The sequence below is a fragment of the Epargyreus clarus genome, unplaced genomic scaffold (genome assembly GCF_041222505.1).
Source record: "Epargyreus clarus isolate Ecla_fem2 unplaced genomic scaffold, WU_Ecla_fem_2.2 ptg000012l, whole genome shotgun sequence".
NCBI classification, from domain to species: Eukaryota; Metazoa; Arthropoda; class Insecta; order Lepidoptera; family Hesperiidae; genus Epargyreus; species Epargyreus clarus.
The window spans coordinates 8,664,700-8,691,594 of record NW_027332220.1 but is presented as its reverse complement, the minus strand read 5'-3'; the positions used below and the strand labels follow the sequence as shown (position 1 = coordinate 8,691,594).

At 35.2% G+C, this 26,895-nt stretch overlaps 2 protein-coding genes and 3 long non-coding RNA genes across 5 annotated transcripts; 4 read left to right on the top strand and 1 right to left on the bottom strand.

The window, feature by feature from the left end:
* Positions 1–1,169: 1,169 nt before the first annotated feature.
* Positions 1,170–5,302, top strand: LOC140746333 (uncharacterized). The gene is made up of 4 exons (XR_012102760.1): positions 1,170–1,291; positions 1,844–2,212; positions 2,870–3,105; positions 5,109–5,302. It is a non-coding gene; the product is annotated as an uncharacterized LOC140746333 (long non-coding RNA).
* A 699-nt stretch (positions 5,303–6,001) lies between these two features.
* Positions 6,002–18,954, bottom strand: LOC140746327 (phenoloxidase subunit 2-like). Its single transcript, XM_073078437.1, has 13 exons — positions 18,754–18,954; positions 18,077–18,272; positions 16,164–16,272; positions 15,639–15,759; positions 13,446–13,654; positions 12,612–12,864; positions 11,559–11,711; positions 10,945–11,079; positions 9,414–9,592; positions 8,274–8,419; positions 7,116–7,330; positions 6,336–6,592; positions 6,002–6,127 (listed from the first exon to the last, which is right to left on the bottom strand). The coding sequence occupies exons 1-12, from the start codon at positions 18,862–18,864 to the stop codon at positions 6,368–6,370; spliced, it is 2,052 nt and encodes a 683-aa protein (XP_072934538.1). The 5' UTR covers positions 18,865–18,954; the 3' UTR covers positions 6,002–6,127; positions 6,336–6,367.
* On the top strand, positions 14,030–16,368 carry Dph1 (diphthamide biosynthesis 1). The gene is made up of 2 exons (XM_073078439.1): positions 14,030–14,448; positions 14,625–16,368. Exons 1-2 carry the CDS (start codon positions 14,208–14,210, stop codon positions 15,626–15,628), a joined length of 1,245 nt encoding a protein of 414 aa, XP_072934540.1. The 5' UTR covers positions 14,030–14,207; the 3' UTR covers positions 15,629–16,368.
* Positions 18,955–21,828: 2,874 nt separating the features above from the next.
* On the top strand, positions 21,829–23,047 carry LOC140746332 (uncharacterized). The gene is made up of 2 exons (XR_012102759.1): positions 21,829–22,247; positions 22,426–23,047. It is a non-coding gene; the product is annotated as an uncharacterized LOC140746332 (long non-coding RNA).
* A 2,211-nt stretch (positions 23,048–25,258) lies between these two features.
* LOC140746331 (uncharacterized) lies at positions 25,259–26,477 on the top strand. Its single transcript, XR_012102758.1, has 2 exons — positions 25,259–25,677; positions 25,856–26,477. It is a non-coding gene; the product is annotated as an uncharacterized LOC140746331 (long non-coding RNA).
* The last annotated feature ends 418 nt before the right edge of the window (positions 26,478–26,895 follow it).

Genomic DNA, 26,895 nt, shown 5'->3' with positions numbered 1-26,895 from the left:
ACGGTAAAACGGAACCCTCCGCTGTCTGTACGTGTGCCACAGGGCACTTATATTTTAAACCGTAATAGATAGACACTTGATTTTTTTACAGAGGATGCATAATGGTGGCCGTTATAACAACAAATACTAAAAAATCATAAAATAAATATAGTTTAAACAACACGCTTTTATGACAAAATGAACTACTATTACTGTTATACTATAAATATACTATTTACTGTTTCTTAATTGATTCCTAGATTGAAAAATATTTTCTACTTTTTAGTTTATTTTATCATAAAAGCGTGTTTTTTGGTTTTAAAATTTGTTTTTGTTTTAATTTATTTGTCTAAAATCATTTTGTACATGTTTAGCTAATAGTAAACCTATGACCGCAGTAACATGTATATAATAATACTCTATGGACCGCAGGGACTGCGACAACGCGATGCCTACTACGCATCGAACGCCTCCGCTAAAGTAAAGGACTAATCACATATCTACGTATTCTTCTATACATAATACTTCATATTATATAGCGATAAACGATAATATAAATTCAAACGTTGAGAGAAGTATAATCAGTAAGAGGTAGTTATATATAATGCCGCTTCACATGCTCGCGAAACATCAACAAACCTTTGTAAATTAAACGTGCAGATAGAGCTTTTGATTTGGTTTGTGCCAAACATTTGAAGAACTTTGGAGTTTGCGACAAACGCCAAGCTTGCTATCGCGGCATTAAATTTTTTTTCCGCCGGATCAATAAAACTTAATAAAATAATTCGATAAATATAAAAAAATATCGACATTGATATTTCATTCGTTCAGATATCATACCGGCAATAGTTCAATATCGATATTATTGTCGAGTAAGGGGAACTGGCAACTGAGATTACTGAAAAGTGACAGGGTATTGAATAGAAACATAAAAAGTAACATAAAAAGATATAAAGTAATATATTATTCGATTAATATCGTCAATAATTAAATATAAATTCTGTTGAAAAAGAAAGTAACGATATTGTATTAATAATATGGAAAAACTATCGTGCACGTAAAAGTATCGAATACAAGTACTCGATACCACAACCTATCGATACTTTTCAGAGTCATCTTAATGAGAAACACAAATTGACAAATGAAATTCATTCACCGGAGCACGCTTTAACCACTTGTCATTTCTCACTTTCTCAGTTGTCTTCATTCTCCATTTTCATTATTTAATAAATTTTAGATATTTTACTTTACGTATATTGCTGAGGAAGTAAGGTTTTCAGCTATGCAGTTTACGAGAATGCTGTTTTCTAAGGTATGAAAAACATTATTTATAATTACAATATTTATTCAGTTTACGATAAAGTACAAAGCCACGTGTCCCCAGCCCATTACCACGAGGTGGCTTTACTTAGAGCCGGTGCGCTGCGTCGACGCGCGCACCGTGTGAACACTATGATTATTAGTATGTAAAACGACGCACCCACAGCGCAACGTCGACGCAACGCTGACGCAACGCGCCGTGTGGACCGGCTCTAACTGACAAAGTATTTTGCGGTGTCCTCAGTTACAAAAACTTGTGGATTCCCTATTCATACTATGCAAATACCGTTTTCGGCAGCTTTCAGATAAGGTTCCTTTAAATATTTACCTGAGAATCGATTTGGTGATAAGGACTAACAACTTTATCGACAAGCGTCTGCTTTATCTAATATTGAATGTAATGATGAATAAAACACGAGCCAAAATGTGTTTTCTATGATAAAACACGTGATTTTACAATGATAGGCCTGATAAACTCATCTCAATTAATCTTTTAGGTTATGTATGATGTGTAATTAATATGTAGTCTTTTGAATAATTTCAGGTCATGGATGTTGGGAGAGAGATAAAAATGAATGACCCATGCCAAAGTAAATCAGGATACGTAAATTTCACATCACGTTGTTCCAACTTTTTTTCACACAGTAATTCTTGACAAAATTGGCAAGGGCAACAAAACAATGGGTACCTATCACATGTAGGAGATTTATCAAAGTAAAAGTTCAACCAGCTTCAGGGGGGTCCAACAATGGGCAGTAACCCAGAATCACATTGTTGCTGATCTTCAACTCAGTATGCTGTAGCCTTGTCATTTTGGGACTATCAATATATTTGTACTCAAAATCCTATGTTGCAATAGTAAACATACAAATATACAAATGGGAAGTCAAAAAGGCAATCCAGACACTACAAAGTAAGTGGTGATTCCAGTGTTCAAATTTTGACTATTTTAATATGAGCATGTTGTATTTTACTAAAGTTTTGTTATTAATTCATCTGTATATATTCAGTTTAAATTGTCGAGAATCCCTTGTCAATTTGGGAAAGTTGCGACAAAAAGACATCAAATTTTTTTGGAAAGAAACAAGTTTTACAACAATTAATTCATGCTTTCAACTTATAAAATTCTATATTTAAGGATTTAGATAGTGAATATTTAATAAAGCAATATAACTATGGAACAAAAGTAGAAAAACTAATGGTAGATGGAACTATTTCACAGACAGGAAATAGTCAGGAAGGTCTGCACCCTCTTAATGAAAAATAATTATGCACTAAAAATCTCTGTCGATTTATTATCTAATCAGCATATATCCACAATTTGACATCTTTGAAAGATGTAATTAGGGTTGCAGAGGGTGAAAATAGTTGAAAATGCAATAATATTTAAGTTCTTCTTAAATTGCATAAATTAACCTTTTAATTCATCATGATGACAAGTTACACGAGCCGAAATGTGTTTGTTTGATTACAACATGATACCAAATGATAGGTCTGATATATTATCACAATCCAAGATCTTTTCTGTGCATTAAATATTTTTTAACTTAATTCTATCTCTTTGTTTTAGTTTGAAGCTGTAATGAAGCAATTAATGATGAAAGTCAGGATTCACTTGCTTGATTCTTTGCATGTGGACCCTGGGTGATGATTTATAATATACAAGATACAATACAAGATAGATATATACAAGATGTTTGGCCATAGCTCCATAGTTCCATAGAACTATAAATCATGGGTACTGATTCTGTACATTACAGGAATACAAATTGACGAATATTCTCAAACTTTGTTGATAAGAATAAAGTAAGTTTTCAGTACAAATACATATAATACACTCCTTTGCAAAAAAAACGGGCGGGTTTGATTTTTTAACATTATTGGTAATAATTTAGTTCTTCAGAGGTTTTAATAGCCAAACTATGTTACTGGCACTTAATAAAGAGTCTGGGTATGAAAAAAAGTTCATTCCAAATTCAAAACTTTTGTTTTTTAAATTATTAATCCCTTTTTCATTTTGTGACACTTTTCGCGGGTTTGCGGTTAAAAGGTTATCAAGCAACTAAAAGTAACTTTTCGTTATTTTTAGTACAACAATTTATGTTTATCGCATAATTCTGCCTTATTGTGACTTAAAACAGATATCTTTGTGTCTATCGTAATGGCAGAAAAAGCAATGAGAGCTAGTAAAATTATAGCGCTGCTGGAAGAGGGGTGTAGCCAATGTTACGTCTCACAGCGGTTAAACGTGAGTCGTTCAACCGTACAAAGAACCTGGACTCGATACCAAGAGACAGGTTCCGTTCAGAGAAGGCAAGGTTCTGGGAGAAAACGTTGCACACAGCCGCGAGACGATCGCTTTTTAGTGACTCAGGCGCTGAGGAACCGCAAATGCAGTTACATAGACCTCAAAAGAAACCTTGAAGAGGTACGAGGAGCACAAGTTAGCCTATGGACTGTGAGGAGAAGACTTTTAGCTGCTGATATACGTAGTCGACGACCAGCGCGGGCCCCCAAGTTACTCCGTGAGCACCGGATTGCGCGGTTGAGGTTCGCTAGAAATTGCCTATCTTGGACACCAGGTAACTGGAGTAGCGTACTCTTCTCCGATGAGGCTCGAATTTGTCTGCATGGTGAGGACCGACGTCGGCGAGTGTTACGAAGACCAGGGGAACGCTATGCCGATGTGTGTTTTGAAGAAATCACCCCTTATGGTGGAGGGTCCGTTATGTTTTGGGCGGGCGTAACTTCCAACTATCGTACCGAGATAGTATTCATAGAAAATGGCTCACTAAATGCGCATAGGTACATAACAGAAATCCTTTCTCAAAATGCACAACCCGCACTGACTGTAATTGGTGAAGATGCCATTTACATGGACGATAATGCTCGGGCCCACCGTTCTGGCGACGTAGATGCTTATATGCAAGAGGTCGGTATTCGTCGTTTGGATTGGCCAGCGCGGAGCCCCGACCTTAACCCCATTGAGCATGTTTGGGACCTCCTAAAAAGGCGAGTACGATCTGTCCAACCACCTCCACAAAACATCAGAGAGCTTAAACGTGTAATCTCGACTGAGTGGGAACACATTCCACAGGACACCATCAAAAGCCTGGTGGGAAGCATGCCAAGACGATTACATGCCGTAATCGCTGCAAGAGGAGGTCATACTCGTTATTAATTTTTATTTTTTAATGTCTCTTTTATTAAAATACCATAAAAATACTCGTAGTCTTAATTTCATTATACCCATAAAAATGTCCATTTTAACACGGCTCTCTGTTTACATTGACTAAAACACCGATACCAGGATAAAAGTGTTAAAAAACTAGATTCTCATTGATAATAAGAAATTTCTAGTCATCCAAGCTAATGACATACTAAAAATATAATAATATTTACCCATAGAAAAGCTAAGGTAAAGTGTGTGTGTAAGGTGCCCGTTTTTTTTGCAAAGGAGTTTATAATAGTACCCTTCACAATATATCTTTGCAATATATCATTTCTTTTAGAAAGCAAGTAATGTTTTTTTAATGTATACTTTGACTCACAAATGACCGGTACCTTTACATTAGACTTGAAAGAAACATGTCTTTATAATCCCACTTAATTTTCAAAGATGATTAAAATATTAATTGATTACATTAATACCCATATGTATTACTTCATGATGATAAGATACACGAGCCGAAATGTGTTTGTTTGATTACAACATGATACTAAATGATAGGTCTGATTAATGATTATTCTTAAGCCCTATCATTATGATTATTTATTTGATTGTTTTTGATTTACTCTTCACATTGCAGGGTGTGCATCAAGTTTGCTGCTGATAATGCAAGAGTGAAATTACATACTAGAGGATGCAATCATTGATCTTCGTTGCACATATCATCCTATGCCTAACATTTGCATACATAGTATTTTCATATCAATATAATTGCCATATTGAACATTTTATTTATTGTATCAGAGTGTTAGTAATAAATAAGTTTTAATGAAAGTCTAAATCAATATCCATTAAATACCGCACCCAAGACTAATTCACCCCTACAAATACCTTTTAATTTAATTTATTTAAATTGAGAATTATTGTTCTTCTTGTTGAGACTTTGAGAGAATGTTGCAAAAATATATTTTTGTTTCTTTTATATCGTAGGAGTACTACACGAGCAAGCAGTCACCTGATAGTAAGTGGCAACTGCTGCATATTGACATCTGTCATCAACCCCAGATAAGATTAGATTTCTGAGTTTGGCCACAGATATGCCGCTACTTCTGAGTGGGGATTAAGTTTAAATGTTGGTGTTAATCTGTAGGAGTAATTATATATTTCAATTTTTCCTATTTTTACAATCTTTTTTTTGTTGGTAGATATAGATCGTAATTATTTTAAGACACCATAGTTTTGCCTAGTACTTGGTCAAATCTCGTTTACGTTTGGCTGCACTTTGGGTTACATTTCTATTTATTTTTTTATTTATAAAATCAACTAGTAATTCATGTGTGAATTCATGTATAGTCCGCGCCAAACTGTAAGTTGAATCAAAATAAAAACCGGGAGTAAGTTTTATCTAAGTGCTTCTATAAGTCTGTAAATCGTGTAAATCTCTTAATTTCTCTTTTATTTTCCATACTACATAAGACTGCATTTAATTCTTCAGCGCATTTATGGTTTAAGACGTAAATAAAACATAACAGATTATAATTTGCATATTTTTAATTAAAATAAATTGGTCATATATTCTAGTTACATAACTATGTACAAAACTTACATATTTACAAGACTTAGCCTATCAGCCTTTCTTACATTTAAATATTTTTATATCACGGCGTGCGTAAATGGACGTTTTACGCACGCTTCGCGTGCGCATAACCCCCATTTCCGACCCCGTAATATAAAATTTTATACAACACGCGGACGAAAAATGTTTTTCTGACTCGTGTGATTGCAGTCCTCGCCTGCGGCTCGGCCTGCAAACTCACACTTGTCAGAAAAAAATTTTTCGTCCTCGTATTGTAATGTACTATTATATTATGTAGCACACATTTTAAAATAGGTTGAACTTTAGTTGGCAATATTTCTAGGATTCTTCTCCGTAACGTTCTGAAGTTTGATCGTGATGTCGGTCAATGCCATATTGGGGAGGATGAAGTCTTCGATTTTGGAGGCGGATACTGACGGGCGGTCGAAGGGGAAGCCCATGGCGCGCTTGTCGGGGTACTTCTTGTCCCGGATCCCACAGAAGCTGGACGCCGCGATGCAGTCAGAGTCATCGTCAGACTGTACAACCTAGAAATTCACATACGAATTATCGTTAATAAGTTGTAATTCGCGCACAACTGCTAGTCCGTTCTGAATATAGAAACGAGTCGCGTCGCAATAGCAAATTCTAGGTATTAGTGGGACGAAGACAGCGCGGAGCTCTCGCGGCACCCGTTCCCGCCCAGGGATACATAGCTGCGTTAGTGTGCTCTTACGTTGCGACGGAGTATATGCTTGTAGTTGTGTTCGATCAGATTGACCCTCTGACTGACACCTGCGCGTATTAACTTCAGAGCGGACTTGAAGTTTTGCGCGGACTATACAACGGAAATCGTGTAGGTACTTAAAAAAATTTTCGTCTCTTACAATTAAGGACGTATGCTTATACTTGTCAGGGTGATCTGCCGAGCGTCAGGCCTGTCTATGGTGATGCTTACTATTCAATACAAACACTGCGTGTTGGTACCCCCGTAAACTTGTCTAATAATTAAGTGGTCGATAAAGCCTGTCTAAACTTTCAAGTCTGGTAGTATGAAAATATTTTTATTACCTTATCCTTCTCGTAGTCGGAGAGCATGACGAAGAGTTGGTACGCAGCGCCGGTTTCGGTTCCCTTGGGTACCAGCATGTGCTGGGGCCAGCCGCAGCCGCAGAAGCCGAAGGCAGGGGTCCTCGGCTTGCTCAGGTCACGGAACGTTTGCTCGAAGGGAATCGTTACTGTAGACTTTGATGAGTCGCGATTTATTACGTTCTGGCCCGGGGTCACTGCGGGACAAACGAAATAGTTAAGTCACATGCTACTCATACCTAGTGCTACTAATGTTAAAAACATGTGGTAATTGATTTAATATTAGTAGTTGGATAGCAGTTTCTTATGTAAATTGGTTACATTGAGTGGCCGTACCGTATGAGACCCGTGTCAAAATCATTGGATTGGGCCCAATTGATTGTTTGGTCCTGGCGACCTCTTATGCACCTATAAACATTTCAAGAGAATGTATTTTTCGCTGATTTTTGGTCACGTTCAGCTCGCAGCCTCTCGGGCCTGTGACATTTTGCCTGTACTGCCACCCTATAAATACGCCACTGGTTACGTCTTTCTCGTCCACCCATTATTGGGTCAACGTTCCTACTGTTATCAGAACAATTTCACAATAGTTTGGAATCTGGAAACGATTACTTACAAAAGAATATTTATGTAAGTACAGTCCTAACTCAATTGTTATCTGTTCTCCAATCGGTCACTGACCTTCGACTTTCGTTCTTATTCCTTCGTTTTTACAATTGACGTAACGTTAAACTTTATTATCAGCGATAATCTTATTATCATTGATTTCTGAATATCGGATCTCACACTGCTTGATGCGGAAGTAGACTTAGCACTTACTTACCTATTATACTTGTTTACGCTTTTATACGCAAAAAATATAGGGTTTCGTACCCTAACGGTAAATATGCAACGCTCCGCCTAAGCTTCCGCTGTCTGTCCGTCTGTCATAGGGCTCTATCTCATGAACCGTAATAGGTACACAGTTCAAATGCATGCATACCTACTTCTATTCTTACTATGATGAAAATACTATAGTAAAAATAAAAGATAAATGAAAATTTGGTGGTACATTCCGTACTTCTTCCTTGGCCAATTATTTTGCCTATGCTAAAAGGATAAACTCTGACTGTCATTTATCAAGAAGTGGTAGGTACTAACATGTCTCGACGAAGCGGTCCATTTCGATGAACATCTTGCGCTGTTCGGACAGCATCCACTCCAGGTTGCCCTCGTCGAACTTGGGCGCCATGAAGATGCGCACGGTGGCGCGCTTCTTCTCGCCCGTCGAGTTGTTTACGTTGATGCTGAAGAAAGGCCGTCAAGTATTTCGATGTATTTTTTATGATACAGTAGCAGACGTGCAAGCTGCCCACCTTTTTTTATATTTGAGCCTAACGATAAAGCAGACATACTACCTGATGGAATTTAGTCAATGTCGCCTATGAACGTTTGCAACACCAGAGGAGTCGCTAAGGCATTGCCGGCTTTGAAAGAAAGCTCTTTTTGCACCCTTTTTGAAGTGTCCCATGTCATAGCGCTCCGGGAATACCTCAGTAGTAGTGGTAAGAACGTCCGTACAAATTGAATTGTGGAGGACCGTCACGAGCCCAGTTACCTGATCTGATGGTAAGAGGCAACTGTCGCACAGTCATGTGTAATCAATCCCAGGTAAGATTAGATTCCTACACGAGGTCGACCACAAATGCGCCGCTATACCTGAGGACTAAGCTGGAATGCCTCAGAAAAGTATGTCTTCCATACCACACCCTTCTTACCACAACACATCTGCATTTAACACTGCTGACCGACCTCAGGAGGAATTTAATCCTATTTGGGGTTGATTACAGATGTCTATGGGCGGCAGCAACCACTTACCATTAGGACTGCATGATCCTCTGCTATTCCTGTTATAAAGAAAAGATAAGATGGCAGTAATAAAAAACTGCGGTTGATTTCAAATGTCCAGGACGGCAGTAGTCACTTATAGTCGGTTGGATTGCATGATCTTCTGATATTTCTGTTATAACGAAATATAAACATAAGATATAAAACTTAAAGGTGACTGACTGACATAGTGATCTATCAACGCACAGCCCAAACCACTGGACGGATCGGGTTGAAATTTGGCATGCAGGTAGATGTTATGACGTTGGCATCCGCTAACAAAGGATTTTGATCAATTCTACCCCTAAGGGCATAAAATAGGGGATGAAAATATTACTTCGTAACGCGAGCGAAGCCGAGGGCAAAAGCTCGTATAAACATAAGATGGCAACAGAGAAACGCTTGTATACTTACACATAGCGGTAAGGGCGGTGGTTGAGGTGAGTGAAGCGCACGAACACGGGCTCGCGCTCGGAGAAGTCCAGGCCGCCGGACAGGTCGATGTCGCTCTGCATCCAGAACGTGTTCAGCACGTTGCTCTGGCCGCCCGTCATCGTGCTCGCCGACATCACGCGGATACCCGGGTACTCCAGCTACGGTTTGGCAACAATTATGAGAGATGTGGTAGAAGAATCGACAGATATCAAGCTGCTGGAGTTGTTTAAGGGATCTCTTTTAGGAAAAATGATGAGTGATTTCGTGCAAATATTTGACAGATATCCAGCTGCTGGAGTTGTTTAAGGTGTTACTTTTAGGAAAAATGATGAGTGATTTCGTGCAATTATTTGACAGATATCCAGCTGCAGGACTTGTTTAAATATCACTTTTGGGAAAAATGAGTGATTTCATGCAAATATTTGACAGATATCCAGCTGCAGGACTTGTTTAAATATCACTTTTGGGAAACATGATGAGTGATTTGTGCAAAAATCGACAGATATCCAGCTGCATGTGGCGTAGAGCTGAGCCGTATGTTATATAAGTTAGCATAAGAGTAGTATTAAGGCAGTTACTATAAAGACTTCATTCTAGAAACACGCCTCTTCAATACATACGAACCTGCTTTAACATTACATGGATTCTAACACTAACTTATATAATATACGGCTCAGCTCTACACCACATGGAGGAGGTGTTTAAGTATCACTTTTGGAAAAAAATATGAGTGATTTCCCATATAAATCGACAGATAAAAATCGACACCATGAAGTTAGGTAGTAATTAAATAGTATTCGTAGAAAATTTTATATAGTGCGATGCGTGTCATTGTGTATTTTTTTAAATAGTTTCGCTTCTTGCGTGTACACGCAAGAAGTGAAACTATTTATTTATTTATTGATATATTTTGCACTCTTCGAAATCTGTAATCGATCCCAGACAAGATTCGTACCCGAGGTCAGCCACAACTATGTTGGCACTCCCGAGGACTAAGTTAGAACACCTCAGATAATTATCTCCCTCACCATACCTTTCAAACCGGCACACAGCAGCGTCTAACACTCTTGTTATTAGATAAAAATAGGTGTGGAGGTGGAGCCTTTAGAGTCAAATCACAAAGGTTTCAAGAACCTTCAAACACGAGATCACAGCGAAACTCGTGACCACGATCAAATACAACCGGGTTGAAATATTTGTAATAAAGAAATTTAAACCATGTATCATGTGTACTTCATACATAATAAAAGGTCTAAATTCCACCATAATCATATATAAAATTCTCGTGTCACAATGTTAATTACCGTACTCCTCCGAAACGGCTTTACCGATTTTCACCAAATATATATACATATTCAGTAGGTCTTAAATCGGCTACTATCTATTTTTCACACCCCTAAGTTGTAAGGGTTGTTCACGCTTAGCATTTTTTTATTTATATGGCAACACAACGTTTGCCGGGTCAGCTAGTGTTAGTCTAAAATTATTAAATTCGTATTAACTATGATACCTCAGAGCGGACATAGGAGCGGACATGTGGGGACTCCTTGAATTTCTGGAAAAGGTCGTCGATGAAGGCATGCCAGCGGTAGAAGAACGGATCACGCAATGCGGTTCCCTCGTCAGCCATTACGCTGAAGGATTCCTGTTTAACAAATTATTATTCATCATCGATCCATTATTAGCTATATTGTCCACTGCTTGTCATGGTCAAGTGATAGCCTAATAGTTGAAACGTGGCCTCTCAATGTAATATATATAGTTCAAGACTGGGATTCGAACCCCGATCCGTCAGCCTGTAAGGCCAAATTTCAAACAATCAGGCTATCATGTTATAAAAATGTGATGTAGGCAAAACTTGAATAATCGAAAAACCTGATGGTAACTGGCTACTTTTAAGGACTTAGTTGATCGCCTTATATAAATGTCTTTCCCTTACCACTCCGTGGCGATGGTGGAGTCACCACGTATTTAAATATAACTAATTATTTTTCAGGTATTTCCGATAGATGAGAAATGGTATTACAATTTAAAAAAAAACGTTCTTTTCGACTGTTCAGTTTTCACTTCTGGCGGCAGGTTGCAGGTGGTTTAAAAAAAAGTTAAAAAATAAAAAAAAGTTACAAGATAACGGTGCTGTGGGTCGTGGATGTAGGCCGTCATGTTGTGACCGAAGTTGTGGAGACTGCCGTAATAGTCTTGGTTGGGAGACAGTATGCTGGATTCCACCATGTTGCCCAGCGTGTCTATATCCAGCTTCTGCGTCGAATCATTCGGCTGAAATAAATTTGTATGCAACATTAATCTTATATATAAAATTCTCGTGTCACAGTGTTAGTTACCGTACTCCTCCGAAACGGCTTTACCGACTTTTACCAAATTTTATATGCATATTCAGTAGGTCTGAGAATTGGCTACTATCTATTTTTTATACCCCTAAGTGATAAGGGTTGTTCACCCTTAACATTTTTTATTTATAGGGCAACCATAGATTAGTAAAGATACAATTATTTCAAATATTTTAGGGGCATTTTAGCACGAAGATATGGCAAAACTTTTTTACGCAACTATTTTAATTCACAAAACTGGGTACATTTTCTTGTTAGGAGTGAGTAATCTTTACTAATCTATGAGGGCAACACTACTTTTGCCGGGTCAGCTAGTATTGTTCTATGATTCAACGACAGCGATGCAATGATATATCGAATGTTCGATAATAACGTTCTTTAACTATATCCAAGACAATGTTACCATATCGAAAAATAATAAAATATTGTTAAGGGAATATTCTTCGGGAATATTGGGAATATTATTGAAATATTTTATACAGAAACACTGGTATACGATATTTTTCTTGTCGCTCCTAACACGAAAAGGTCAACAAGAAAAGGAAATTTGTATTCGATAATTTTATAAAAGTATTACATTCACGGAACAGAAAAAAACTAGTAAATTATCGTTATATATCGCGGTGACAAATGACTTTGTGTCTTTGATACTATTAGTTATCGATCTTTTAGGATTTCAATGTAAATATAGATATCTAATGGTTTGATAATTTCATCAACTGGAAACTCTTCAACAATTATACACTAACCAAATAATGTTACATATTTTGATTTTTTCTAACTACCCATTAATTTATCACGACAAAATAATACAAATTAAAAAACCTACCAACTTGACGAGACCAGTAGCGATAGCTTCTTCGATATTGCGCTTCCAGCGTTCCAAATCAGCGATGGTTATTTTGACATTGTCTACCGGGCGGTCGAGGTCGCTCCAGCTCATGTGGGCCTGTCGCGGAGGCCAGCCGCGTGCTGCTGTCAAACTGTCCAGCTTAGGGAAGTACGCTTCGGGGATGGGTTCTCTAAAGTTATTGAACTTCTTCACTAGAAGCAACGAATTGTTGAGACGCTCGCCATTGTACCTGCATCGATTTTAATACAATTGGTTTGAATATTGATTTATTAAAAAATGGGACGAATAGATTACCTCATTTGAGAAATTAATGTTAATGATTTATGATAAAATGTATACTACATATACATAGGTATATGACATAAAATATAACCCCACATAAAATAATTGGCACATCGATGGGTTAAGTGGCTCAAGTCCAGGGAAATTACAGTGTCGGTTTTATGTAAGACTATAAAATTCTTTTGAGTTGGTCTTATACATTATGCTCATGGGTTGTACTAAGTAAATGTTGTTAGGTAGATTAGGAAGTTGAGCATACGCCTATGTCTGTTTTTATTATGTAAGAATAATTATTATTATTCGTGTTCTTTTTCCAAACTTTTCCATCCACCACCCACTGCTGAATCTTCCATTGCAAGCCCCTCTTTTTTGTATTGGGCTTTAGTTGCCCATTTTTTATTATTTCTGTTATAAACAAACAATAAAATGTTACCGCCGTCCTAATGACAACCGGATGTACTCAAAATACCTTCCGAAGAAAGTGGTTCGAAATCTTTGAGTGTCATCAAGTTTTTAGTTATTATTTACCGTGCAACAACTTGTTGATGCATGTAGAAGAAGAGCTCGCCACGACGGTCCTTGGCGACGATGGATCTGATGTTAGCGGAGTTTGGATATACGAGATGCCAGTGCCAATGGTGCAAGTTGACGCCGATATCTTCGCGGAAGTAGGCCAAGCGATGCTCAATATTTGAATCCTTCGCTGTAAAGTCTCGTGGGATAATAATTGGAATTCGCTGAAAAATAACATAAAACATGTATTAATAATATGTATAGCCAGTATAGCATAATTATTATTTAATTAAGTAGTAGCATGCATGCTGGTCTTTATTGTTAATTAAACATTTATTTAATGTGGCTAAAAGCCAGTTATCCAGTAACTACAAAAAGTACTTAAAACAAATAATGTCAAATTGTCAACTATCGACTTCCGTTAAGTTCCGTTTAACGTTCCTAACTTCCTATTAATGTTTTTTCGTCTCGTTAAAATTCATTTATATCAATTATAATTCATAATTGTACGTTATGTATAAAACAGAACTATTATTATAAAAATATATTAATTTCCTATGCAGTATTTTAACTGAATTATATGGTTTTAGTGTAAAGATTTTTTGGGTCAATTCTATTTGTCAACTAAAGTTAACTGAACGGAACGTCAATACTTGCGGAAAGTCACGTAGGCCACCGACGAAGTATTCGCGCGTGTTTACATTTTATAAAAACATAACCTGAATCCCTTGAATTAGTTGGAAGTTGAAAAATAAAACATAATGATATTTTAACACAATGGAAGAGTTCGAATCAAATCCTAATGTAGTTGTAGTTCGTGCGAAGCCTGAAGGACAGCGTAAAACTTTTAAGCCTGCCATCCGAACAGTAAATAAAATTCCTGATGAACTTTTGAACGATCCCTTGGTAAACAGGGCATGCGAGACTTTGCCTCAGAATTACAACTTCGAAGTACATAAGACGATATGGAGAATAAGATCTTTGGGAGCGAGAAGGGTAGCTCTTCAGTTACCCGAAGGTACAGTGGTCATTTATTACTCTATTTATTTATTTACGAGTACGAGTATCATTTATTCAAAATATTGTAGACCTGCAAAATATTGCAGACCTCTCAAAAACAATGGTCTAAATCAAGTTCAATTACCATAGCAAGTTGGTGATATAAGCTTGCCTTAATGTTTCCACTTGTTTTAGGGTTGACAATGTTCGCGACTACGCTATGTGATATCATTGAGACCTTCACGGAGGCGGACACCGTGATAATGGGCGATGTGACTTACGGCGCTTGTTGTATCGATGACTTCACCGCTCTCGCACTGGGTGTCGACCTGCTAGTGCACTACGGCCACTCCTGCCTTATACCCATCGACCAGACAAGTGACATCAAAGTGTTATATGTGTTTGTTGACATTAAAATAGATCCCTCGCACTTTATAGACACAATTAAACTAAACTTCCCCAAACGGACTCACATAGCAATAGTTAGTACAATTCAATTTGTAACAACACTACATTCGGTTGCTAAGAATCTACGCAGTGACGAGTATGTTGTAACTGTCCCGCAGTGTAAACCTTTGTCACCGGGTGAAATTCTTGGATGCACTGCACCCAAAGTGGAGTCAGACGTTATTGTGTACCTTGGTGATGGTCGATTCCACTTAGAGGCAATCATGATTGCAAATCCAAATATACCTGCCTATAAATATGATCCGTATGACAAAACGTTCACATCGGAATTGTACGAGCATAAAATTATGCAGGCAAATAGGAATAATCAAATAAAAAATACAGAGACTGCTAGTAGATTCGGCCTCATTCTCGGTACACTGGGTAGGCAAGGCAGTACAAAGGTTTTGGAAAACTTAGAGAAGCAAATCCAGAATTCAGAGAAAAAATATGTAAAAATACTTCTTTCAGAAATATTTCCTAGTAAATTATCTCTATTTGATTTAGATGCCTTTGTTCAAGTGGCTTGCCCTAGACTATCTATAGACTGGGGTACAGCATTCCCAAGACCACTGTTGACTCCATATGAGTTGTCAGTGTCCCTTGGCAACAGCAAGTGGTTGAAAGATGATGGTACATATCCCATGGACTTCTATTCAAACAGCAGCCTTGGACCGTGGACTCCTAATTATAAACCAGTGCTATGTTCGAATGCAGACAAAGTATGTGACAACTGTTGTACTAAGAAATGAGTATAATTACCGGAGCTCCCTGGGCTGTTAGCGCAGCACTCTCTCGAGCTTGGGTAAATACTTTTGACTGCAAGAATTTCGATGGGAATGTTTCAGCAAAATTCTTAATGGGGACCTCACGTGTGTCCGCCCTGTAAAAATGTAATATTATTAGTGAAATTGTAAATTAAACAGTGTTGTTAAAAAAATTATTAATTAGTGCACAATAAACTACATAACATATTTAATCTCCCATAAGACGTTAAGCAATTACACTGTTATGTTGTCTTTTATGAAGTCAAAAAGTTATAAAATCTATGTATCATTTTATAAATCTATACCTAATATTATAAAGAGGAAAACTTTGTTTGTTTGGTTGTAATGAATAGGCTCAAAAACTACTGGACCGATTTTAAAAATTCTTTCACCATTCGATAGCTACATTGTCCACGAGTAACATGGGTTATATTTTATATGAAATATATTTGATAAATAGATTTTGAGGCAGTACAAAGTTTGCCTGGTCAGCTAGTAACAAAATAAAATGAGTACCCACCTGTGCATCAATGCAATGGAGTAGCAGTAATTGAAAAGCTGGGGGTTCAGATTGGCTCGTGAGAATACACACGTAGACAGGAACTGTTGGAGTTGACCAGTGGGGACGTCTAGAAAATAATTTCTCATATATTTATTGCAGCTTCAATGTGTAATAAGACTAATAAGTATACATAAGTATGTATAAATAAAATTTTTTAAGACTACATTGTTTTTTCTTCATAAATCATTTATATTTTACTAGCATAGTCTGCGCCAAACTTCTAGTCCAATCTGAAGTTGTTGCACGCAGGAGTAGTCGTACGCGTAGTAGCACATACAGTAGCAACAGTAAGTGCACTAATGCAGCTATGGGATAGAGATATATTTGGGATAGAGCGGGCAGCGGAGCTATCTCTATAGAAATGCTTTTAATAATTTAATGGTAGGTACACACAATATCTATGTAAAAATATTTCGCGACCGCGTACAGTCATCTACAGTCTACGGTTTTAAATTTTCTATTTTATGATTATATTACCAATATGATGTCCATGCACATTTCATTTAAGTATTTTTATACTACGGTATTCGATAAGGGGAGATCCACAAATTACGTGAGATGTTTAAGGGGGAGGGGGGGTCGAGTCAAATCTCATCTAATCTTACGTTGGAGAGAGGGGGGGTCTCGGCAAATATCACGCAATTTTTTTTCTTATTGAAACAAATAAAAACTATACTATTTTGACCCATTATCCAGATTCTACATGCTTAAGATTTAAGCATAACTGTAATACGATTAAGATCATTCACTAATTCGTTCGAAAGAAAATAATTTCATTCATACTTCGACGTTATACATTACTACTGACTGTCAAACTACCATATTTGTTTTATACCAAATAGTTCAATTTAATCAGAGTTTATAATACAGTGAGAACGAAGTTGAAGGAGCAGATGATTTTATTGAAAATCATATGGACATGTTGGTTCCAATAGTCTCTCTTGAGACCACGCATGATTCTCCATGGACTGAATTAGAGTAAATATTTTTTTTAATCGCATTAGTTACGATTTAAGTATTCTATTGTTAAATTTTTATTACACTTATAACTCAGCAATATTGATTACTAGTCTTAACTAGTCGTAAATAAAAGTACGAAGCAAATATTTTTTTTCTTTTTACAATAACACTCCAACACGTTTACTATTTAAGAAACGTTTACTATTTAATTTATTTAAGAAACGCACATTTTGAAAAATCTCACGTGAGATTGGGGGATGGGGGAGGGGGTTGAATAAAATCTCACGACATCTCACCAGGGGGGGAGGGAGGGACAGAAAATTCAAAAAAACACCTCACGTAATTTGTGGATCTCCCCTAAAGAAATATTTAAGTTCGATCCTTTCCGATATCTCAGGGGTACCTATATATTAACAGGTACTATAAAAAAAGTTATGGTAACTTCTTCTTTAGTTTAGTTTAGTAGTTTATTAGTAGTTAATCGTAGTAAATCTGCCTCTTTAAAGAAATTGTGAATAATTGCTTTGTAATTTTTTTTATTTAATTTTGTGTAAGTACGTACATGCCCGACTAACAAAGCGATCATATATTTTAATTTTTGATAACGGTGCCTTGGGTATAAATAAGTGAGAAGAATTAATTAGTACAATTCTATTAGGTATATACACCCGACTAAGAGAGAAGCCAAAAAGAAAGTTATATCAAGAGTCACGCTTTATATAAGTCTAATATACTTTATCTCTACCTACATTTTTATTGCTAAACCCTAAAATAATTTAAATAAAAAATAAATTTAAAAAAGTCGACTACCTACGTAAAAAGTATGAAAAAGCTTAATATTAATTCTACAGTAGGGCTAGATGACAATAATATAATATTCATGATTTGTTTATATAAAAAAGTTTTCTTACTCATAAGGACCTCCAGAACTTCGTCAGCCATTTCCCTATGCTTTTGCAAGAATACAGAAAAATCTGCATCCGCCGGCAGTTCCTTCGCCTTCACGAACTGCGGTTTCTTTTTGAGGTTTTGTAGTAGAATGGTCACTGAGGCTTCCTCCCCGAATCGGTTATTAATTTGCATTCCAATGTTTTCATACTCTTTGGGCTGAAAATATTTTATGTAGTTTAAGAGATCGTCATCCACACATTAATATAATATAATATGTAGATTTTAAAGTACAGTTGTTTTTAAACAACGTTAACTTTAGGGCCAATAACAAGGATTTTCTTTTGACTGCTTAACATTTCTAGATTTAATTCAAAGATTGAACGCGGACTACTTAACAGACCGGTAGGTACAGTGACCACTAAATAGATCCCGGAGTCCTCTTGGCAACGTAGAGGACGGCCACCTTGGGGTTTGAAAGAATCCCACATAACTCTGTGTCGCTCCCACGGCACCGTGTAGGTACCTTTTGAAGGTTTACCCCTCGTTAACAAAAATAAAAAAGGTACAATGACCACTGCGCCTCGTGGATTGCCTAAATCAGTATTTAGTACTAAGGCAGTCAGTCACCAAATAGCACAAATGTTATAAAAAATATATAGCATAATTAAAACAAATATATATACTAAAATACACTTACCAACATTTCTTCGGTTAAAAGGAACACTGCTTTGTCGTCGCCCTTCGGGCTGAGCATGGTTTCTCCAGGGCGGTCGAACAACAGCTCCAGACTTTTAGTAACGTCGGTCATTTTGAAATTATTTTAACGAATTTCTAAGATATAATTTTATTAAAAGTACCGAAATACTCACTTCACAGAGTTGTGAAGTGGAATGAATAGACGAGCTCGATGGGAAGACTTAAATATATTTGTTTTAGAGGCCCGGGTGCAATAATGGTTAGGAAAAAACCACAATAGAACTGATAAAAATGTAAGTTTCGGCTGATACTTGCACACTTACCTACATGCTATGGTACTTTTCCTTTACAATGTAGGTCAAATAATAGTAGGTTTAGGTACATTATATCTATACTTGTCATGAGTCATGACTCCTATAACAGCAGTGTTAAGTGCTGTTGAGTTCTGGTTTTAAGTGTGAGGTAAGGCTCTTTCTTAAATACAGGTGGCTTGCCAAATTATTCCTCACGGGTATCAATTAGCAACACATCTGTGGAATACCTAAAAAATAACTCGAATCATGTTTGCAAATAAATTATCATGATTGGGTTTGATTCAGTAATCGTATCGTATCATTGCACGACAATGGTTAAGATGACTGTAACCGAAAGCTGAAACTGAAAGTTACGTCATCGTCCACTAGGCAGGGGTCTCCTTTTAGAGTGAAACTATCAGAATAGCTTGTAATCGGATGATCATGTGTTGGCAAAATTCATAATTATGTAAGGGTATGTTACCTTGAAATGTTATTTTTCCATGATTATAGCGAATAGTAAGTTATTAATCCAAACAAAGTAGGTAGGATATAATAAGATTGTTACAATGTTCAATATAAATTAATAAATAATATAGTAAAAGGAGTACTTGCTTTTAACCTATAGAATGATATAAAAAGGCAAAATAGTTATGTTTCTAATAAGCATATAACTTAGAAAATCTAGAGCTTGTGCTTTGGATTCGAAACCTTAGAGACTCAGATTTGTACAACTAAGCAATCATTGTTCTTAAAAATAAATTAATACGTATATTTATTTCTGCTCCTACAAATCCATACTAGAAACCGTAATTCTAAGTTCTTAGCACTTTTAACTTTCTGTCCATATAGCATGCAAAGTCCTATTAGTTTTTTTTTATTTTATTCTGTAGAAACCTTGAATATAGCCTTCAGGATAAAAATATATGTAGGTATGTACTGGTAAGTCGATATACAATATTATTATAATTCTTCAAAAATAAGTTTCGTAGTATTCAATACGGCTATAATTAAAGAAAATTATTATTACTACATATTTAACAAAATACAACTTTTACTTATTGTTGCCAAGCAATAACGAGGAGGAAGCATAACTCCAAAAATTTTGTCCCATGACAACGCAAACCGCATGCAGTATAATAAAAGTTGATAAAAATTGCGGTAAATGTTGTCGAATATCTTATCAAATTCCTTCCAATAGGCAAATGACTAACCAAGCCATTTAGGTACTAAAATCAGTCGCCAAATGAGTAGTGGAAAGGAATAGGAAGAAAGTTTAGTTGGGGGTGATAGCTGGAGCCTCCTTTCCCGACCGTTGTTTATTCCATGGTTAAAAGTGACTGCTCGTTGCAGGCGATCCTTTTACGAAACTGTAATGCTCCCAAAGGAAGCGACAGAGGGCCAGGCAGGAGGATACATCCCTTGTTGCAGGTGCGCGGGTGTTTTGTGGAGTTTTAATCGGTAAGAGTCCGACATACATTTTTTTCCGAGCGGGAAAGAGTTCAAAGGGTCTTTCCAGGTTAAAAAAATATGGAGCTGGGTACAACCATATAATTGAAATTTTATGGCTATACACATTGATCTATAAATATAAAGATCCGCCACAAGCGGGCAAAACTTGAAACATACAAAATACGGCAAGTGGTGTAAAACGACTCCAGCCAAGTCCAGTCGCTCTCGCGCGGCGTAGTAATACACACGAATGTCACTGAACACGTTGAACGTCATTATTTTGAATTTAAAGCCTCAAAATGCCTTCTTGTACAATGCGTAAATGCAAAAATTATGCTCGAAAAAGAAACTAACTTCATGGAATCACCTATCACACGTAAATGAAGAGAAATTATTAAATTTTGTTTATTTTTCGTGTTCGATCCGCCATGATTACGTGAGTAACCAGAAAGAGACAAAGTATGTTTTTGTCAATGAAAGTGATAAAGACGCAAAATGCATGGTCATAGATCAACAGAACAGAAGTGACATTTTATTGAATCTGACGATGTTCATATGTCGTATGTTATAGTTTAAGATCCCACTGCTTAATTTTTATATTAGTGTGTTTTTAGTCAAAATATAACATTTTATGGTTTATTTTAATAAAATAAAATCGATATATGGGAAATTCTGTATCCTAATCTTTAAATTTCCTTCGATACCTGTGGTAAATAATAAAAAATATTACCATAAAATTTATATAGGATAGTATACGGTATTTTAAAATTTCTTTAATTGAATATATATTTCAATCATTAAGGTCGTATTTCTTCCTTAACCTAAACATAATTTAATAAATAATCTTTGTATAGCCAGAAATTAATCCTCAAAAAGACCACGGTAAAATTAGAATCTTATATATAAAATTCTCATGTCACAATGTTAGTTACTGTACCTACTCCTGCGAACGGCTTTACTGATTTTCACCAAAATTTATATGCATATTCAGTAAGTCTGAGAATTATATTTTTATTTAATAATTATTTATTTAGTTAAACTGTACTATAACATTTCTACGTAAACGACGTACTAAAACTATTATCGACAGTTTTGGACATTTTTTACCTTCTGTTCCATTATTTCATTGTCTTTGACAAGCATGCGGATCAATGGGATAGCCACCATACGTCCCGTTTTTAACGGGACAGTCCCATTTTCCGATGCTTCGTGCCGTTGTCTCCGAAATGAACCGTTGCCATTGTCAATTAAGTAACAGTATATAGTATAATTATGAAAAAAAACATGGGGTGCTCCATTTACCAGTTTTGTAAAAAGCGCCCCACATTTTTTCCACAATTGGGTACTTGACAGTTATAACAATAAAATATGAAATATGTTGGATATGATAGCTTATAAGTAAACATAAATTATGCAGTATTTCGTTTATTTTTTAATACGTTCTAAGTATTTTAATTTTTAAAAAGAAATTTTCGATTTTTTATCTGTGGATTTTAAATCCCAAAACGGCGACAGTGCTGCCTCAAATGTCATGTGACGTCACTACATCGAAACCAAACAAGACAAATAATAATTAAATCGTTTGCTGTTAGAGTTGGTTGAATTTATGTTGTGAACCGAAATGAAGCCATACTATATTTAAGCTGATAGCGTGAACCTGCTTAAAGAATCTCCATATATGCAGTGCAATAAATCAAAATGGATACAAAAACTTCCGTGAGATAACCTATGGAAATATCAAATAAACAACGTAAGTAAAACATTCTTTATATTTACATTTAATCATATCGGACAATTAAAACATTTCTTAACTGACTTCAGACAGAAGAAAGGTTGTCTTCAAGTGATTATTAAGATTTTTTTAAATATACTTATATTCTTATGTGAACTGTTTTAAGGTTATTAATTGGTTATATTTATATTTACAGATCTTCCCGACAATCGTATAGTGACGACGTTATAGAGTATGTGCAGTTTAAGAGGAAGGCAAGTTTGTGTTTCATGAAAAGTAAAAGTTGTCCTGAACACAAGGTACATCAATGAAAATGAAAATGTGATGACTGTCCTGCCTAGAAGAAGTGAGGAGCCAAAAGTTTCGAAAGTGGGCACCAGTCTGAAATACATAAAGTAAAGTACACGGGAAATAGTACTTCTTTACTTGCGTAACCTACCCAACAAGATGAAGGAAGAAAAGTGACCATACAGTTCCTATTATTGCATTGCAATTTAATTCTGAAAATGACAGTGATAAAAATATATATCCATTTGTTACGGAAAATAATTTTAGTAATGAAGAAAAGCAGACACGCAAGCAGCACAAAAATTTAGCTTAGGTGATCTGTAGTAATTATTGTAACTGTAACATATGATAAATATATACAAAAGTTCTACTGTGTGTACTCACTAATAGAACCATATAAACCAAATAAACAAAGAAATTGGTTAATAAAATACTAATATTAGCAAATCATGTACTTTTAATTATACAGTCATGTAACTTAATCAGTGCACATGCACCATCAATAATAACACAGTCATGAAATATTTTAATTGTGTCCTATTAATTACAGAATGGGCCCTTAAAATAGAATTCTCATAGACGTCTTATAATTCTATTCTTATCATAGACATCTATATAATATATTAAATATATGAATACTTCCACTTGCTGTTTTGTTTTGATTACGTCCCGTTCCAATGATTTGGAATTGACGAATCACTCGAGAGTTACTAAATTTATTCCTTTTCTTCAATAATACTTCTCTTACATAGATAGTATAAAATGTCATTGCTTGCAAACAGAGGATTTAAACATATAAGAATCTGCAAGTTCTTTAACGTTTATGAGATTTGGGTTTAGGAACTTGTATAAGCAAATTTGTTAGGATATTTAGCGATCGTACTTGAACACATCGTCACTGCACACGCCTTGTAATTTGACATTCTTGCAATTGTACTAATAAAAGTTAAATAATTCCCAAGATTTCCCCTGAAGTATGTGTAGCGTCGAAGTTTATTTCTATATTTTCAATGTGTTGACGTCACGCTACGAAATGACACTTGACCGCCTGTTTTGGCGTAACGTTCCGTTTACCGTAATAAAAATATGTTTTTTATTAATAAATAGCCCTTTTTTCGAAAAAATGATCAATGAAAGGCATATATAATACGTATGTGAATTCATTAAAACAGTTTCCCAAAAAGTGTCAAGTAGCCAATTATACTATTTACTGTTCCTTAAATGATTCATAGATTGAAAATTATTTTCTACTTTTTAGTTAATTTTATCATAAAAGCGTGTTTTTTAGTATTTAACTATATTTTTTCAAGTAAAAAGTATTTGACATAAAAAAATCGATGTCCCGTTTTGACTGAAGTAATCATTGGTCACTATATTCCATGGTCAATATTTACGTTTGCGTAGACTTGAAACGCAAGGTCAAACACTAGTTGTCTTTTTTAACACGCTTTTATTAGCTTCAGACGTATGTATGTTGGTATGTTGGTATGTTAGTATGTAACGGAATCTTTGAACATGATTTTAACCCCCTTCAAAACGTCGGATTAACTCGAAATTTGGCATACTTATTAAGGACCGATGACAATTCAATATTTTAAACATTAATAGTTTTGTACCATTGTCCTTATCAACATCCTCTGGATTAACGATTTTCGAGGCGAGATTTTTCAAACACCTTCAGCAAAGTTCATCGCAACTTTAGATTGCAAATAATAATTATTGCTATTTAGTTTCAATAGGCGTAACTTTTATATCGTGATTTTTAGTTTAGAAAATAATAATGTCATTTCCCTATAACTCAAATGTTCTGAAACATATCTATAATGCGCTCTTGTAGAATGATTTTTAGGATTCCGTACTCAAAGGTTAAAACGAAACCCTCTGCGGTCTGTTCGTCTGTCGTTGGGCTTTATCTCTTAAATCGTACTAGATAGACACTTGATTTTTTTACAAACGATGAATAATGGTGGTCGCTATAACGAGAAATACTAAAAATTAATAAATAATTATAATAGTGTTTTTAGTCAAAATATAACATTTTATGGTTTATTTTAATAAAATAAAATCGATATATGGGAAATTCTGTATCCTAATCTTTAAATTTCCTTCGATACCTGTGGTAAATAATAAAAAATATTACCATAAAATTTATATAGGATAGTATACGGTATTTTAAAATTTCTTTAATTGAATATATATTTCAATCATTAAGGTCGTATTTCTTCCTTAACCTAAACATAATTTAATAAATAATCTTTGTATAGCCAGAAATTAATCCTCAAAAAGACCACGGTAAAATTAGAATCTTATATATAAAATTCTCATGTCACAATGTTAGTTACTGTACCTACTCCTGCGAACGGCTTTACTGATTTTCACCAAAATTTATATGCATATTCAGTAAGTCTGAGAATTATATTTTTATTTAATAATTATTTATTTAGTTAAACTGTACTATAACATTTCTACGTAAACGACGTACTAAAACTATTATCGACAGTTTTGGACATTTTTTACCTTCTGTTCCATTATTTCATTGTCTTTGACAAGCATGCGGATCAATGGGATAGCCACCATACGTCCCGTTTTTAACGGGACAGTCCCATTTTCCGATGCTTCGTGCCGTTGTCTCCGAAATGAACCGTTGCCATTGTCAATTAAGTAACAGTATATAGTATAATTATGAAAAAAAACATGGGGTGCTCCATTTACCAGTTTTGTAAAAAGCGCCCCACATTTTTTCCACAATTGGGTACTTGACAGTTATAACAATAAAATATGAAATATGTTGGATATGATAGCTTATAAGTAAACATAAATTATGCAGTATTTCGTTTATTTTTTAATACGTTCTAAGTATTTTAATTTTTAAAAAGAAATTTTCGATTTTTTATCTGTGGATTTTAAATCCCAAAACGGCGACAGTGCTGCCTCAAATGTCATGTGACGTCACTACATCGAAACCAAACAAGACAAATAATAATTAAATCGTTTGCTGTTAGAGTTGGTTGAATTTATGTTGTGAACCGAAATGAAGCCATACTATATTTAAGCTGATAGCGTGAACCTGCTTAAAGAATCTCCATATATGCAGTGCAATAAATCAAAATGGATACAAAAACTTCCGTGAGATAACCTATGGAAATATCAAATAAACAACGTAAGTAAAACATTCTTTATATTTACATTTAATCATATCGGACAATTAAAACATTTCTTAACTGACTTCAGACAGAAGAAAGGTTGTCTTCAAGTGATTATTAAGATTTTTTTAAATATACTTATATTCTTATGTGAACTGTTTTAAGGTTATTAATTGGTTATATTTATATTTACAGATCTTCCCGACAATCGTATAGTGACGACGTTATAGAGTATGTGCAGTTTAAGAGGAAGGCAAGTTTGTGTTTCATGAAAAGTAAAAGTTGTCCTGAACACAAGGTACATCAATGAAAATGAAAATGTGATGACTGTCCTGCCTAGAAGAAGTGAGGAGCCAAAAGTTTCGAAAGTGGGCACCAGTCTGAAATACATAAAGTAAAGTACACGGGAAATAGTACTTCTTTACTTGCGTAACCTACCCAACAAGATGAAGGAAGAAAAGTGACCATACAGTTCCTATTATTGCATTGCAATTTAATTCTGAAAATGACAGTGATAAAAATATATATCCATTTGTTACGGAAAATAATTTTAGTAATGAAGAAAAGCAGACACGCAAGCAGCACAAAAATTTAGCTTAGGTGATCTGTAGTAATTATTGTAACTGTAACATATGATAAATATATACAAAAGTTCTACTGTGTGTACTCACTAATAGAACCATATAAACCAAATAAACAAAGAAATTGGTTAATAAAATACTAATATTAGCAAATCATGTACTTTTAATTATACAGTCATGTAACTTAATCAGTGCACATGCACCATCAATAATAACACAGTCATGAAATATTTTAATTGTGTCCTATTAATTACAGAATGGGCCCTTAAAATAGAATTCTCATAGACGTCTTATAATTCTATTCTTATCATAGACATCTATATAATATATTAAATATATGAATACTTCCACTTGCTGTTTTGTTTTGATTACGTCCCGTTCCAATGATTTGGAATTGACGAATCACTCGAGAGTTACTAAATTTATTCCTTTTCTTCAATAATACTTCTCTTACATAGATAGTATAAAATGTCATTGCTTGCAAACAGAGGATTTAAACATATAAGAATCTGCAAGTTCTTTAACGTTTATGAGATTTGGGTTTAGGAACTTGTATAAGCAAATTTGTTAGGATATTTAGCGATCGTACTTGAACACATCGTCACTGCACACGCCTTGTAATTTGACATTCTTGCAATTGTACTAATAAAAGTT